The 15,754-nt window shown below is 48.2% G+C and overlaps 1 protein-coding gene across 1 annotated transcript; it reads right to left on the reverse strand.

The window, feature by feature from the left end:
- Positions 1 to 10,877: 10,877 nt before the first annotated feature.
- Positions 10,878 to 15,448, reverse strand: LOC136471971 (protein phosphatase 1 regulatory inhibitor subunit PPP1R8 homolog). The gene is made up of 3 exons (XM_066469722.1): positions 15,082 to 15,448; positions 14,428 to 14,989; positions 10,878 to 11,886 (listed from the first exon to the last, which is right to left on the reverse strand). Exons 2-3 carry the CDS (start codon positions 14,889 to 14,891, stop codon positions 11,079 to 11,081), a joined length of 1,272 nt encoding a protein of 423 aa, XP_066325819.1. The 5' UTR covers positions 14,892 to 14,989; positions 15,082 to 15,448; the 3' UTR covers positions 10,878 to 11,078.
- Between the last annotated feature and the right edge of the window lie 306 nt (positions 15,449 to 15,754).

Raw genomic sequence — 15,754 nt, forward strand, 5'->3', positions numbered from 1 at the left:
TAGCTGAGCTGAGGGTTTTTTCCCGCGCTGCTTAGCCCATGCAACCGCGCTAGTCAACCCATGACGTCGCCCACGTTGTGGTGCGCTCATCTGTAGTCGCACCTCACGCTGGCTATTGCTTACCTTGTAGCTTGTACAAATACACTGAGATCAATATAGATTGTGTTGTTGGCTCCATTGCTTTCTCTATCATGGTTTCATTCGCTTAGGTCTATTCCCCTATGCTACCCTCCCCGCAACCACTTTCGCTGTGGTTGAATTTGCCCCACCGCCGTGATCTGGGTTGCTGCATGTTTGCTTTCCTTCCCACAACCATCACCGCCGCGATCGATGTTGTCGCGTGCTCACCTTCCATTGTTTCCATGGATACTAACCCCCTACATGACGCCGATCTCTCTGATGATGAGTCTTCTTCCTCCACTTCTTCTGTCGGTCGTGTCTCCTTGATCGAAACTGTCGTCCAGCCTCCTTCCTCCACTGTGCTACAGACGGTGAACATCAAAAACCACATTCCCATTGAGCTCGATCTCACCGAGTCAAACTACACCGAGTGGCGATGCTTCTTCGATGCCTTCGTCGACAAGTTCGGTCTTAGCTCCCACCTCACTTCTTCTCCCACTGGCGCCAACCACCATGATCCGAACTGGGTCATGGTCAACCAGTGCATCCTGAGCTGGCTTTACAACATCGTGTCCAAGGACATTCGTGCTATCATGTGCGTTCCCAAGGCGACGGCGCACACCATCTGGCACGCGATCCATGACCAGTTTCACGACAACGAGCTTCATCGAGCCGTCTACCTTGAGACCGAGTTCCATAGCTTGGTCTAGGGTGACATGGACATCACAACATACACCGGCCATCTCAAACGTCTCGCCAATGCTCTACGCGACGTCGAACAATCGGTGCGCGAGACATCTCAAGTGTTGAACATGCTCCGTGGCCTCTCCCCCAAGTACCGGCATACTGTTTCGGTGATCACCACCAAGAACCGTCCACATACCTTCCTATCCACGTGTTCCTATCTGCTGCTAGAGGAGCAGTACGATAAGGAACATGCCAAATCCGCCACCCATCACGTCGTACTCGCTGCCGGTAGTTCTTGACCTACTGCTCCTACGAGCGGTTCAGGTGCCACTGGTGTTCCTCGATCCAGCCAGCCGACCGTGGACGCCAACACAAGTTTTAACAACCGCGGCAACAAGAAGCATCGCGGCCACGGCAACAACTTCCCCAGCGGTAGCAGTGGTGGCACACCTCCTTCCTAGGGCGCATCTGCTAGTAGCGCCCACCATCTTCCCCGTGGCTTCCAGGCTTCAACCCGTGGACCAGCATGGTCCAGGCGTGGCCCATGCCGTTCCACGCTCCTGGCATTGGTGTCCTAGGCCCACGACCTAGTCCACCACAGTAGGCCTACTTTGCCAGTGCACCTACACTAGCACCTGCTCTGCCCTCATCCTCCAATGACGTGTGGAACCAGTAGGCCCTACTCACCGCTCTGGCCATGGCTAGTGTTCCACCCGCTGTGCCTCAAATGTCAGAGTGGTTCTTCGACACTGGTGCCACTTCGCACATGTCATCCGGCTCTAGTAATCTCTCTTCTACTCGCACCCTACCCTTCTTAGCACGAATCACTTTTGGTAATGGTGCATCCATGTCGGTCACTCATACTACCTCCTCTACCCTTCCTAGAACTCCCTGTCATCTCAATCAGATTCTTATTTCTCCTGATCTTGTCAAGAATTTGATTTCAGTTCATGCTTTCTTTTGAGATAACAATGTTTTAGTCAAATTTGATCCGTTCGGTTTCTCTATCAAGGATCTTCCCACCCAGACAGAGATGCTCTGATGTAACAGTAATGACGAGCTATATCTCCTCCGGTCTTCATCTGCTCAGGCGCTGCTGTCTAGTTCCTCTTCTTCGACTGATCTATGGCATCAATGCCTTGGGCACCCCGGCCGTGATTCCCTCAAACACACTCTTGATCAGTTTAATTTCACCTATACAAAAACCATATCTCATACTTGTCAGTCATGTCAATTAGGCAAGCATGTTTGTATTCCATTCTCCCATTCTTCTTCTAACTGTTATGTTCCCTTTTAGCTTATACATGGCGATGTCTGGCCATCACCTATTCCCAACAACTCTGGTTTCAAATATTATCTAGTCCTCATTGATGCTTGTACTCATTTTATTTAGACCTTTCCAATGCGCGCTAAATCTAAAGTTGTTGAATGTTTGATCTCCTTTCATGCTTATGTTCTGACGCAATTTCAGTTACCCTTCATTTCTTTTCAAACCGACAACAGCAAGGAGTTTGACAACACTATAGTTCGTTAGCACTTTGCATGACATCTCCTTTCGCCTTTCCTATCCATATACCTCTACTCAGAATGGCAAGGCAGAGCGCATCATCCGTACCCTGAATGATTGTGTGTGCAGCCTTCTTCTACACGCTAGCATGCCATTTTCCTTTTGGGCTGAAGCTATTTCCACTGCCACTCACCTTCTCAACCGGCGCCCATGCCACGCCTGGCGCTGGTGATGCCATTCCAACGGCTCCTGGGTGCTCCACTGAACTACACTCACCTCCGGGTGTTTGGCTGCTTGTGCTTCCCCAACCAGATAGCCACCGCCGCTCACAAACTTGGTGCCTAATCCAGTGCTTGTGTCCTCCTAGGTTACCCCACTGATCATCGTGGTTATCGATGCTTTGACCTCGACACTGATCGTGTCATCACATCGCGCCACGTGGTGTTCGATGAATCCGTCTTCTCGTTTCAGGCACCATCATCTACCACTACGTCGCCATCGCGTGCGCTCCCTACCACCATTGATGATGATCCTCTCATCCTCTTGGACATAGCTCCCAAGCATCGTCGTGTCACTGCACCATCACCCAGTGCCAGCCCTGGCATACCTTCCCCAGTGGTCACGCCCACGCCCATACCGACGCCTATGACTATGGCCACGCCCATGCCATCGCCTGACATGCCTGCTCCTAGCTCCAATCCACACGCATCACCAGCTCCCACACAAGCATCACCGGTGCCTACGCATGCCATGCCGACACCACCCCCCGTCCATCCCATGGTCACTCATGCGTGCGTCGACATGTTTAAACCCAACCCTCGCTATGCCATGGCCGCATTGGTCGCATCCACCACCATCTCACCTATTCCATCATCAGCTCAGGCAGCATTACGCGATCCAAACTGGAAGTAAGCCATGGATGCTGAACTCAAGGCCCTACAGGTGAACCGCACCTAGTGTCTTGTCGACAAGCCGGCCGGTGCTCACGTGATTTCAGGGAAATGGGTTTTCAAGCACAAGCTTCATCCTGATGGATCACTCGAGCACTACAAGGCTCGATGGGTGGTGCGTGGATTCACACAATGTGCTGGGGTGCATTTCCAGGAAACATTCACACCGGTGGTCAAGCTGGTGACCATATGAACCGTACTCACCATTGCTGCGTCCAAGCAGTGGCCTACAAGATAGCTTGATGTCTCCAACGCATTCCTCCACGGTAACCTCGAAGAGTATGTCCTGTCTCAATAGTCGATTAGGTTTGTTGACCCTAATCACCCTTAGGCTGTCTACCGCCTTGACAAGTCCTTGTACGGACTGCGGCAAGCACTGCGCGCCTGGTTCACGTGCTTTGCCACGTTCGTCACCAAGCTTGGGTTCAAGGCCACCCGGTCAGACTCCTCCCTCTTTGTTCTTCATCGGGGAGCTGACATGGCCTATCTCCTCCTCTATGTCGATGACATGGTCCTCACTGCCTCGAGCTCGACACTGCTTCAAAGTGTCGTCACCAAATTGCGCTCCGACTTTGCCATCAAGGACATGGGTGACCTCTGATTCTTCCTTGGCATCGACGTCCAGCGCACGGCGGATGGCTTCTACCTCTCCTAGAGCCAGTACGCCAAGGAGATCCTACAGCGCGCGAGCATGTCGAATTGTAAGCCTGCTTCGACACCGATCAATGGCAAAGGAATGCTTTCCTTGGACGGCCCTGCTATTCCGGATGCGAAGTCATACCGCAGCATCGCTGGAGCGCTGCAGTATCTAACTATCAGCCGCCTAAACCTTGCCTTCACCGTCCAACAAGCTTGCCTCTACATGCATGATCCACGACAGCAACATTCAGCATAGCTGAAACGGATCCTGTGCTACGTACGCGGCATGACGTTGCACGGTCTACTATTGTGTGCCTCACCATGGCTCAACGTCATGGCCTACTCCGATGTAGACTGAGCCGACTACCCAGACACTCATCGGTCGACTTTCGGCTTCTGCATGTTTCTTGGTGAGCCCCTTGTGTCATGGTCTTCCAAGCGACAACCCACGGTGTCACGGTCGAGCACCGAGGCAGAGTACCACGCTGTCGCCAATGCCGTAGCCGAATGCATATGGCTACGATAGCTCCTCCGCGAGCTTCACAACCCCATACTCAAAGTTACGGTGGCGTCCTGCGACAACATCTCGGCTGTCTACATGTCCGTGAATCCGGTCCATCACAAGAGAATGAAGCACATCAAACTCGACATCCACTTCGTTCGGGAATGGGTGCAAGCTGGCGAGCTCCGCGTCCTCCATGTGACGATCGACGAGCAGTATGCCGACATCATGACCAAGGGCCTCACAATGAAGGGCTTTGAAGCTTTCTGGGACCGTCTTTGCATCGTACCGATGAAGCTTTAGACTGCGGGGGTGATAAAGTGTAATTTGTATTTTGTAGTTCATAGCTTAGCTGAGGTTTTTTCCTACGCAGCTTAGCCCATGCAACCGCGCTGGTCAGCCCACGACGTCGCCTATGTCACTATGCGCTCGGCTGCAGTCGCACCTCGCGCTGGCAGTTGCCTGCCTTGTAGCTTGTACAAATACACTGAGATCAATATAGATTGTGTTGTTGGCTCCATTGCTTTCTCTATCACGGAGGTCGCGCCAGCGGTTGTTGTAGGGGGAGAAGAGGATGTCCCTATCGCCGCAACTGATGATGTCTAGGGTGGCGCTCAGGTACCGGATGCAGAAGGCCAGGTTGTGGGTCCGCATCATGTCCCTGGCGGCCTCGATGAAGGAGGCCACCAGCATGGGCACGGAGCCAAAGCGGAGCAACATGAGCGGGCCGTAGGTGCTGGACATCTTGCACAGCGCCTGGTGCGGCAGGTCCCTGAAGCGCGACAACAGGAGGTGGTGCAGGCTGTCGATGAGCGGCAGCTGCCACGGCCCCGGTGGCAGCCGGAGTGCCGCCCCCCCCATGAGGCCGTCACCATGTGCTTGACTCCAAGTTTTGCGGAGGAATGTAGCGTTGTATATCAAGATTACATTTAGGCCCTGTTCGGTTCCTAGAGAACGATGGCTTGGAATTATACATAGCTGGATTGCTCATGTAATTTGTATAACTATTGTTGAATTAGAATGATTTCCGGGTACAATCCTAACTAACCGAACAAGGCCATAGGAAACTCGCTAAAATCCAGGTGCTCGTTGAACTTTAATTTATTTTTAGGCGACAGTTATTGTCTATATTTTATATTAAAAAATCTAATTTTAGTTCTTTGCAATTTATGTATGCATGATTTGTAAAAAAGACAGTTAGACAAAACCCTAAATCTGTAAAATCTGATATGTGTTGCTACAAAGACAATTAATAATTTATAATTACTTTTATAGTCGATAAGGACAAAATTTTGATATGTTATGAACAAAGACGAACACCCAATCACAAAAGTAACAATTTACTTGCACTAGTTTGTTGTACAAGAGTCACTACTACATAAAGTTTAATGGAGGTGGGCAAAATAGATTAATGGAGGCGGGCATTGCAACAGCCTCCAATCAAAGGCCTCCGTTAATAGAGAACAATGGAGACGGATGCTTTACCCATCTCGGTTAATCTATTAACGGAGGCGGGCGTCTTGCAAATGCCTGCCTCGGTTAATGGATTAAAAAAACAAAAAACCATAGCCCATCGGCGAACCCGTTTCCGAGCCTACCGGCAAGCCCAATCCTAGCCCCAGAGCCAGATCCACGCCCACGCCGGTCGCCCTCCATGCTGCCGTCGTGGCGTCACCCAGATCTACCGCTGTTCCAGAGTCCCGTCGCTGGATCTGCCTCTACTCCACCGGATCTACAAAAGGAGAGGAAAGAGTGAGGTAGATGAAGAGGGGAAGAGATAGAAGAGTGATGGAGATGGAGAGAGAGAGAGAGAGAGAGGGATATGTACCTTCCGTGCTGCCGAATCAAGCCCGTTGTCCGTGCCCTTGCTCCTCACCGCGCCGCTTGCCACCACAGGCACCACGCCGCTGCCACCACACAGCACTGTGGCCCTGCGCCACCACTACAACTGCACCGCACCTCACTGCGTGGCCCTACGGCCCCACGCCACCACGAAGATGGAGCGTCGGGAGAGAGAGGGAGGGAAGGAGGCAGCGCCGGGAGGGAGGGAGGGAGTGTCGGGAGCAGAGAAGCGTTGTGTTCTAGGGCGGCGGCTGAGAGGGAGTGAAGTGGATAGAGAGCTAGAGAAGTGGAGAGGTGGGTTGCATTTTTTAGCTAGGGTTTAGAGCGGGCTGCTAATGGGCCTCAAAGTTGGGCTAGTATTTTTGGAGGCAGGCCTTGCAGTGTGCCCACCTCCGAAAATGGATTTAAGGAGGCGGACCTATTAAGACGACCGTCTCCGACAATATGTCATTTTTGGAGGCGGTTGTCTTAAACGTAAATTGATTTTAGAAGGCAGTTATTTTTTATCCGCCTCCGCAAATAAAAACGACCACCTCTGTTAATTGTCTGGCTTTTTTGGAGGCGCTTGGATTTCGTGCCCGCCTCCATTAATATTTGGGCACCGTCTCCTAAAATTATTTGTGTAGTAGCGAGTGTTACCTGAAATCATCTTAAAATTTAGGCATTTGAAATATAAAAGCGTAGATCTAGAGGGTATACACCAACAAATTATATTTATATGGACTATATTATTAAATAATATATACATCAAGTATGTAAGTATAAATAGTGTATATGGTTATCGTATATAATAGTATTATGGTATTATAACATTATAATAATACACTGAAAAAATATGAGCTCCTCTGGAGTAAGATTTAGAATATCTTTAAATTAGTATAAAACATAATCAAAACTAATAAATAAGTATGCGTCCATACGCAAGGTGGTATATTAAAAATGATAATGGTACAAACAGGATGTCCAACGCTAGCGACTCCCTCCGGATGGACGCGCGGCGTGACGTGCACCACAACTTTGATTCCCTCCATCTCTTATTCTCATCAGGACACCGCTCGCTCACTTCGCTCGGCCTTTTCCCACCGCGCCCTGACCCTGCACTGCTCGCTCCGCGCTACCACGTCGTCGCGTGCCCACCTGCGCCGCTCACTCCTCTCCCTTGCCTATCGTGCCCAGCTGCACCTTGCTCCTCACTTTGGTCATGCACCGCGTCGCCTGCTCCGTCTTGTAGCGCGCGCTGTCCACCAGGCTGAGCCAAGGCTGGTGCTAATGGTGTTGGGTACCGGTGGTGCTCATGCGCCACCACTCCCCGCCGGCTATGACCCCGACGGCCGGAATCGACCGGCCTAGGCTTCCCATCCCCTATGTTACAAATGTATATTTCAGGTGTTTCAGCCATTTCAAAGGTACTTTGTAGTTGTTTGTTATGGATGTTGCAAAAGTAGATCAGGGATGTTGCACATGTTGCATATGTTGCAAGTGTTTCAAAGGCATGTTGCAAGCGTTTGTTCAAAATATTTTATCTATTCTAGACGTATGTTGCAAGCGTTTTGATCCGGATATTTGCATATGTTTCACACATATGTTGCAACAACATGCTCCATATGTTTCATCTGTTTTAGATGTATGTTGCAAGTGTTCTATCTGAATGTTGCATTTGTTACCATGACTATGTTGCAATTGTATGTTCTAAATGTTTCATCTGTTTCAGACGTATGTTGTAATTGTTTCATCTAACTATTGCTAAAGTAGATCTCAATGTAGGGCTATTTAGCGAGGAAGAGAGAGCTAGTGTAGGAGCCATGGCGGCGTCAGATGTAAGCTGGCAGCAGCGCTCCACCAGAGGACGCATAGGCGTCCATGCTGCCGCACGTGGCCCGTTCCCGTATGACATGCTGCCTCCGCTAGCCCCGCCGGAGGTCCTGAAGTAGAAGCTTGTGGCATCTCCTAGCGGATGGAGATGCAGGCCCTGGCTATGGAGGTGACACGGGTGCGACGAGGTTGAGACCCCCTGTGGGCGCGACGAGCGGGCAGGCTCCCCTGTTACGCGGGCGCGGCGAACACTTTGTTACGCGGGGGATGGGACAGGGTGCGGCGAAGCTGCGTCCAGACGTGGACCTAGGGCCGGACATCCGGGCGCTATTATTCCATATTAAAAATGGGAGTAGAAAATACTCACTTATAATTGTGTATGGGTGTGAGAAAGAGAGTGTGTGTTTTTTAGTTTGTCCTAAGTCAAACTTCTCTTATTACGATCAAGTTTATACAAATGCATAATACAAACCTTACCTGTAATGGAATCATGAAAAGCACCCTAATACAAACTTAAGTACATCTATAGATGTATAGATGGGCGCGCAAGCGCACCTGAAGGGCCACTGAGTCAGCCCAATCGAGCGAGGACTAAGCGTTTGTTGTAGCTTTCGTCATATGGTCTATGGCTCTATGCGGATACCTATACGGTGCAAGTAGTCATCATGTGTGTCAACATTTGGCAAATTTGATAGGGATTTAGTGAAACGGCGCCGGGCACTAGCCGCATCGTGCGGACTAGGGATGAAAACGGATCGGATACGGACGGATATCACCGATATTACATTTGTTTTCATATTTCTGTCCGGATTCGGATTTGAATACGGATAGTGTCAACTATGTCGGATAGGATACGATTGGATATCGACATCATAAATATGCGATTTGAGTATTCGGATACGGATACGGTATCGGATGTTGGATATCCAGACTCGGATACGGACAGATCTCAACTCCTCTAAACGGATTCGGTTTCAAATACAGTCGGAAAATATCCGTACCGTTTTCATCCCTAGTGCGGATACCCGCGCCTGGCCTTCCTAATGCGCATGCTGCTGCCGCTTGCCTCGCTTACTGAACGTGCCCGCATGCGTCTGCTGCTGAGCGCCTACGCATGCTGCCCTGCCTGTTGCGCATGGTGATGCCGCACCCCCCTCCCCCCGCATGCGCCAGTTGCATACACCCGCATGCTCACAATTTTTAAACGGGAAGAGGACATGCATGGCCTCAGTCTCCAGTGATGCATGGTCACCGAAACATGGGAGCTACAACAGGTAATTGTCGTGGACCACAGCTACAAGCACGAGATTTTCTAGTGCTCCGCATGTGCCTACTGCTGTTGGCGCGCCTATGCACGCCATGCTACTACACATGCACGCGGGGACCACCTCCACCTGCGCTTATTTTCCATGCCTGCTAATGAAAACACTGGCAACATGAAGCACTAGCTGCAACATACGTCTAAAATAGGTGAAACATTTGATACATACACCTGCAATATATGTGTATAGCCACTACAATATATGCAACATCTAGATAAAACACTTGCAACATACTTCTGAAAACAACTGAAACATTTGAAGCATACACTTACAATATACGTGTATAGCCACTATAACATATGTAACTTTTAGAACACTTATAACTTGCAACATGAAAACACTTGCTGACAGATGAAACATTTGAAACATACTCATGCAACATGTGTGTGAAACATATGCAACATCTAGATAAAAAATGCTTGCAAACATACGTCCGAAATAAATAAAATATTTTGAACAAACGCTTGCAATATTTATCTGAAACACTTGCAACATATACAACATGTGTGAATTTCCATATCTACTTTTACAACATCCATATGAAGCATTTGCAACATACCTCTGAAACATCTGAAATATACGCTTGAAACATGCACTTTCAACGCGGTGCAACATCTCCTTTTTTTATTTGAAGAATGGAGGCTCGTCGGCGTGTGGAGTTCACCGGAAGCAGCGGTCCGATGGCGCTTGTAGGCCGCGGGCCGGCGGCGGTGGCCGCGCAACGCGACAAGGAAGCAGCGCCCACACAACTAGGAGAGGGATTCAGATCCGCCAAGGAGCCACTGGTGTTGTGCCTGTCGCGCTGATCCACCCGTGACCAGGCCGTCAGCGCCATTGCGCCGCCATGTCGAGGGCCGCTCGGGCCTCCGTGTCGTGGCTCGTGCTGAGGCCATGCTAAGGCCAGGCCCGCTCGTGTTGAGGCTACGAGAGAGATGGAGTAGCGGTGGCAGGGAGGCATAAAAGAGAAAGGGTGACTCATATTTTCTAAGGCACGCACGCGAACGAGAGAGGAACCGGATGACGGATATTTTCCATACACATGTAGATGGTATGTACAGGCGCCGGCGGGTCAGAATCCGGACGGACGTACGTTCATCCTGAGCCTATAATTATCGAAAAAGAGCCCATCAAAAGCCTGGCTGGCCGAAGAGAGTTTCCCTGTATTAAGAAACGTGATGCAAGCATACAACTGATGGGCTCAACGAGAACGTGATGCAAGCATACAACTTTTTTTTTATGAACAAGGCAAGAGAGTTTCCCTGTATTAAGAAACAATACAGGAATTGTCCAGGATGCAAATGTAGATCCCCTGCGCTTCATGTTCAGCTTTAAATTCGTGTCAAGCCAATGATATCACCACAAGGACGGAAGCACATCACTACATCAGACCATATCAAAACATGAACAACACGGACTTATAACAGCAGGCTCGGTAAAAGAAACAGCAGAGGTCAAAATTCACCAAAGTGGTTAAGAAAAAAAAGGGGAAAAGAAGGTTAAACTCACCATGAGCATCACTATAAGAAAGCATGTCCTTAAGTTGCTAACATTAGACAAAAGAACATACCTAGATTTGCAGCAGGGTACAATCATGTATAACTAAGCCAAAAAAAAAAAAAAAAACCTCTAACAAATGAAACAACTCTGCCACGAAATTCTGAAGAATACATTTGTTTGTATCCACTGACAATTCTGGATCACGAGTCACCAAACAAGTCATCACTGTCATCGGCTGAATTAATGTTTAAATTCATGCTATGTGTCTTCTCCTCAACAGGTTGGGCTTTATCTGACAGATCATCTGATTTGTATGCCCAAGATGAGCCCACTTTTGCTGGAACAGAATCCCCATAAAGGTCATCGTAAATTCCAGGTCGTGTTGTGCTCTTTACTTTTTTAAGCACCTCTTGTAGCTTATCCGTTACCCCACTCTTTGAGGTAGAGGTATATTCTTTTGGTGATGCTTGCTCCTTTCCCTTCGGTATGACAGTAACCTGTACAAGAGATTCATACTTCCCAACAAGACTGCCTTCCTTCACACCTATAGGGCCCGGTTCAGTTCCAACATCTGCACCATCTGAAATCCCAACCACTTGGATAAGTTCTCCTCCAACCTGATCTCTAAATGACACTCTGCGTTTTTTACTTCTCTTCAAGGGCCTTTCAACTGCATGTTTATCATCATTTGCACCAGAGGCACCTCCTGAAGAATCTTTGGAACTGGATAATATGTCAGATTTACTAATACCATAGCGGTTAAGTACTGTATTGTATGCCACAACAGCATCTTCATCATTGGGATCTGGAGGAGATGGCAAACTGACATCTGATGGAAGGCTAGGAGTTGCGAATAGAACAGCTGTGTTCTTTCGCAGGATATAGGTTCTGGTTGATGCAGCAAAGCGAAGTGACTGTCCAACCTCAAGTTCAACAGGGTTGTCTTTTGTTAATCTCTCATTCGCAACAAACGAGCCATGAACTGATCCCAAGTCGATAACATAGATGCTGAAATAGAAAAGCAAGGACATGCAGTTAGTAGTAAACCTAGCAGCCTAATACAGTAATGTACAGTAAAAACAAAAAAGTAGTTCAGGGGATGATTTCTGACAAAAAAAAGTTCAAATGGTATTCCTTATGGGTCTACAAATGCACAAACCAACGAAGAAGTTATTCAAATGGAGCACAGGAATTATGGAATTCATTCCAAATTCCAACCTAAAGTAAATTAATTTTACATTGATAATAAATGGCCTTAAAACTTCATTGGATACAGAACCAATGTCATGAACATCTAAGAGTTCTTTACAGATAACAGTTAAGAATACAGAACATAATATCCTCTTTGTTAGTTAATTTTTATGGAATGATTTTTTTTTGAAAAATTCATGGAATGTGTTTTTGGTTAAAAAAAACTGATAAAGTGATATAGAAACCAACAATAACTGGAAAACAATGTTTCTGAGACATAAATGCAAGTATAGAGTAGCAGATAATTATACACCTAAGTCACAATGGTAAAGAAAGACAATAGAAACCATCTTCCATCATGACATGCATTTCTTTGGTAGAAAAGTTCTAAGGAAACACGCCTGTGTCTATAAAATAACTGAAAGCAAGAGAACAAAGATATCTTTACTCTAGTCCTAAAAAGCGCAGAGCGCTTACGTCCACACACCCCTTCGGCGTGCCTCTCTGGCTCGTCCGCCCCTCCATGCCCGTTTTTTTTTCCACAAACGAAAGAAAAACCACACCATCCCACCTTTGCCCCATTACCTCACCACCCCTCCCCGCCCTACCCAGTTGGCACCCCTCCTGCCCCAGACATGGCTGCCACGGAGTTTGCAGAGGTGGAGGACGGATCCGTGTAGGTGGCCCCCCACGGCACCGCGAGCTCGAGAGTCTTGGTTGGTGTCAAGCGCCTCATCCAGGACAAGCGGCATCCAGATTGTGTGGTCGCGGGGCTTGAGCTTATGAATTCGATCTGTGCGGTCCACAGGCCAGCAAGGAGTATGATTGTTAGCGTAGGTGCGGACCGCAGCTGGTGGAATTATCGCTGGAGTTAGCAACGGAGTGTGTCGAGCTGGCCTTGGACATCTTGGATGCCCTGTCTGCAGTTCCAGAGGGGAGGATGGCTCTTAAGGATTGTCCACGGACGATACCCAATGTTGTCCACTTGCTGATGAGAGTTTCAGAGGCATGAATGCGACAGGCGCTGTCGATGTTGTGGACGGTATGTCGGATGGCTCCTGAAGAGTGTGCACCTGCTGCCGTGGAGGCTGGGTTAACCATGAAGCTTCTACTTGTCATCCAAAGTGGTTGTGCATCAGAGCTGAAGCAGAAAGCATGGGAGCTGCTCAAGCTGTGCCACCTCAACTACACTGACACCCTCTTCATCTCCAAGTCCAGACTCACAAGGACAATTCAGTGAGGAGATGGGATGCTGCTGCTCTGATGCGCTTTGATTCGGTGATGTGTCTTTGTCGATTATCCTTGCTGAGTTCAGAGTTCCAAGGAAATGGAATTGCCAAATTGACGAATGGTAATAAGCATGTATAGATAAACTTGCAGATTTCGCTCTATCATCTTATCTGAAGAGATGAGGGTAGTTGAGCAGATGGCGATACTAGTGGTTACCATAACATTTTGCGGGGAGACAAGAAGCAATGCAGCATAATTACTGGCAAGTTAGAACGCAAGCAGGCAGGTGTACATGCAAATTGATGTGAATTTGATCAGCTCAATAAACACATGAGGCTGGGTGGTAAGTACAGCCAGTTTTGCCATTAGTAGTAGTGAGCATTAAACAAAACCAACATATTTAGATTATTGGCAATGTGGGTATGTCAGGGCTGTAGATGTTGTTCCCTTCCTTAGTTCCTTGTAATTACACAATACTGTTGCTTCTACACTGGAATATACATTGTCATTGCTTGTTGTCCTGAACTCCTGAGAGAAGTTTGTGTATGGGGTGTGATACATCATATGTCTCTTAACAAGGAAAACATTGGTCCTCGACCCTGCTGAAAATACTTGATTCCTTTGAGTAGAATTATGTATTTTAGTGTTCTATATTTATGCTTGATTAGATATCAATATGTAAGATGATGCTATTGTATTTCAATGTATCTAGAAATAGCATGTTGCTAACGCATTAGGTGGGTTATAGTGTTTGGTGATCTCATACCAGCATGTTTTCATGTTGATTTTTTTTCTCCCATTGCAACACACAGGCAATGATCTAGTTGACTACTTAAGATGCATTTCATTTTGCATGTGTGCATTCAGTGGTACTCCACTGAAAATGATTTTGCTTATGATAATTGATAACAAGATCGATCTTCATATGTGGTATGAAGCATGAACACGTCAAACTATAAAAAGCAGGCACATCTATTGGCCTGGTGGTACTCACAAAAGAAGTTAATCGTGAGATGCTAGAAAATTTGACATTCAGGGAATAAATAAAGTCTAAACAAATGTGCCTTACTAACCATAGGATACATAAGAACATAGAATAGAATTGCAATCAGACATGAGGATCCTAACCTTCCATTCCTGTGTGGAATAACAGCAGCATGCTGACGCGACACAGACTGATGGTCCAACACGAAGTCACAAGCAGGAACCTGCCTCCCGAATAGATGCCTCCTGTTGTCCAGATTGATCCTGTCAATGACCTCCCCATCTTTCACCACATCAAGATAGTAGACACCAGGGCGCGGCTCAATCGCCCAGTCCGGAGGTTGCCACGTCGACTGCCCTCCACCAACCTGTGTCCCAACATGGCCAGGAGCAACACCATCTTGCCCAGCCACCCTTGAGCTGGTGCCTTGCGGACTTTGGTGATTCTGACCCGGCACAAAATTAGAATTCTGTGGCAGTGTGAGCAGAGCCGGTGGTGCTTTAGCTGTTCCTGCAGCTGCAGCTGCGTTCTTGGTGCCTGACTCCTTCACTGAGAAGGGCTCCAAGGTCTGTGCCTTCTTGAAGCGGTCAAGGCCCCCACGGTACATCTCCCCACACTTCTAATCCACCGTGTTTACCACTACAAATCCAGCAGCTTAAGTACTTGTGTACTCAAATTTAGCAGACAAACAAAAGGGTATTGCTCCTACGGTTGATCAAATTAATTAAATCAGAAACATCCAGAAACAGCAATGGAAAGAATTTGCGACCAAACTTAGGGGAAAGGGAAATTCGGACCTCTTATCCCACGGATTCTATCCCGTCGGGAGGGGTGGATTGTGCCGAGATAAGAGCTCCGCACGCCGCTGCAGGTTACTGGCCTCCGGTGCGCTCGGCCTTCGGTGCCCTCAGCCCGGAGACGCGCTCGCCTTCCACACGTCGGACCGCCGGAGCCCGCGCCCCTTCAACTTCTGGGGCCACCGGAGCCGCGCTCCTCGCCGGCCGGCTCCTTGCACGGTGCCGCAAGAGCTAGGAGACGGATCTGTCGCCTCCCACTTGGTGAAGAAGGAGCATGGTGATGCCGGCGGCGGATGGGGCGGATGGGAGATTCCTGGGGGAAGACGGAAGAGAGGTTGGAGAAGGACATCCGATGGTTGGTTTTACATCTAGCGGCTCAGAATCCCAAAATCTGTCAAACGGATATATAGCAATTCTCTTTTATATGTGGTCGTCGTCGTCGTTGTTTTTATTATTACTATTATTATTATTAGCAGCAGCAGCAGTTTCAGGTGACTAGATAAAAGCTCTCGTTTGGTTTCGATGAATTGATAAAACCGTAAATACTAACATAGTTTATCTAAGTGATTATAAGATAGGTAACACTATTCTAAGTGATGAAGCAACAGTGAAGATCATGATGATGGTGATGCCATGGTGATGATCAACTGCCAGGACTTTGAAAAGAAGAAAG

Source organism: Miscanthus floridulus, chromosome 1 (assembly GCF_019320115.1).
Source record: "Miscanthus floridulus cultivar M001 chromosome 1, ASM1932011v1, whole genome shotgun sequence".
Classification (NCBI taxonomy): domain Eukaryota; kingdom Viridiplantae; phylum Streptophyta; class Magnoliopsida; order Poales; family Poaceae; genus Miscanthus; species Miscanthus floridulus.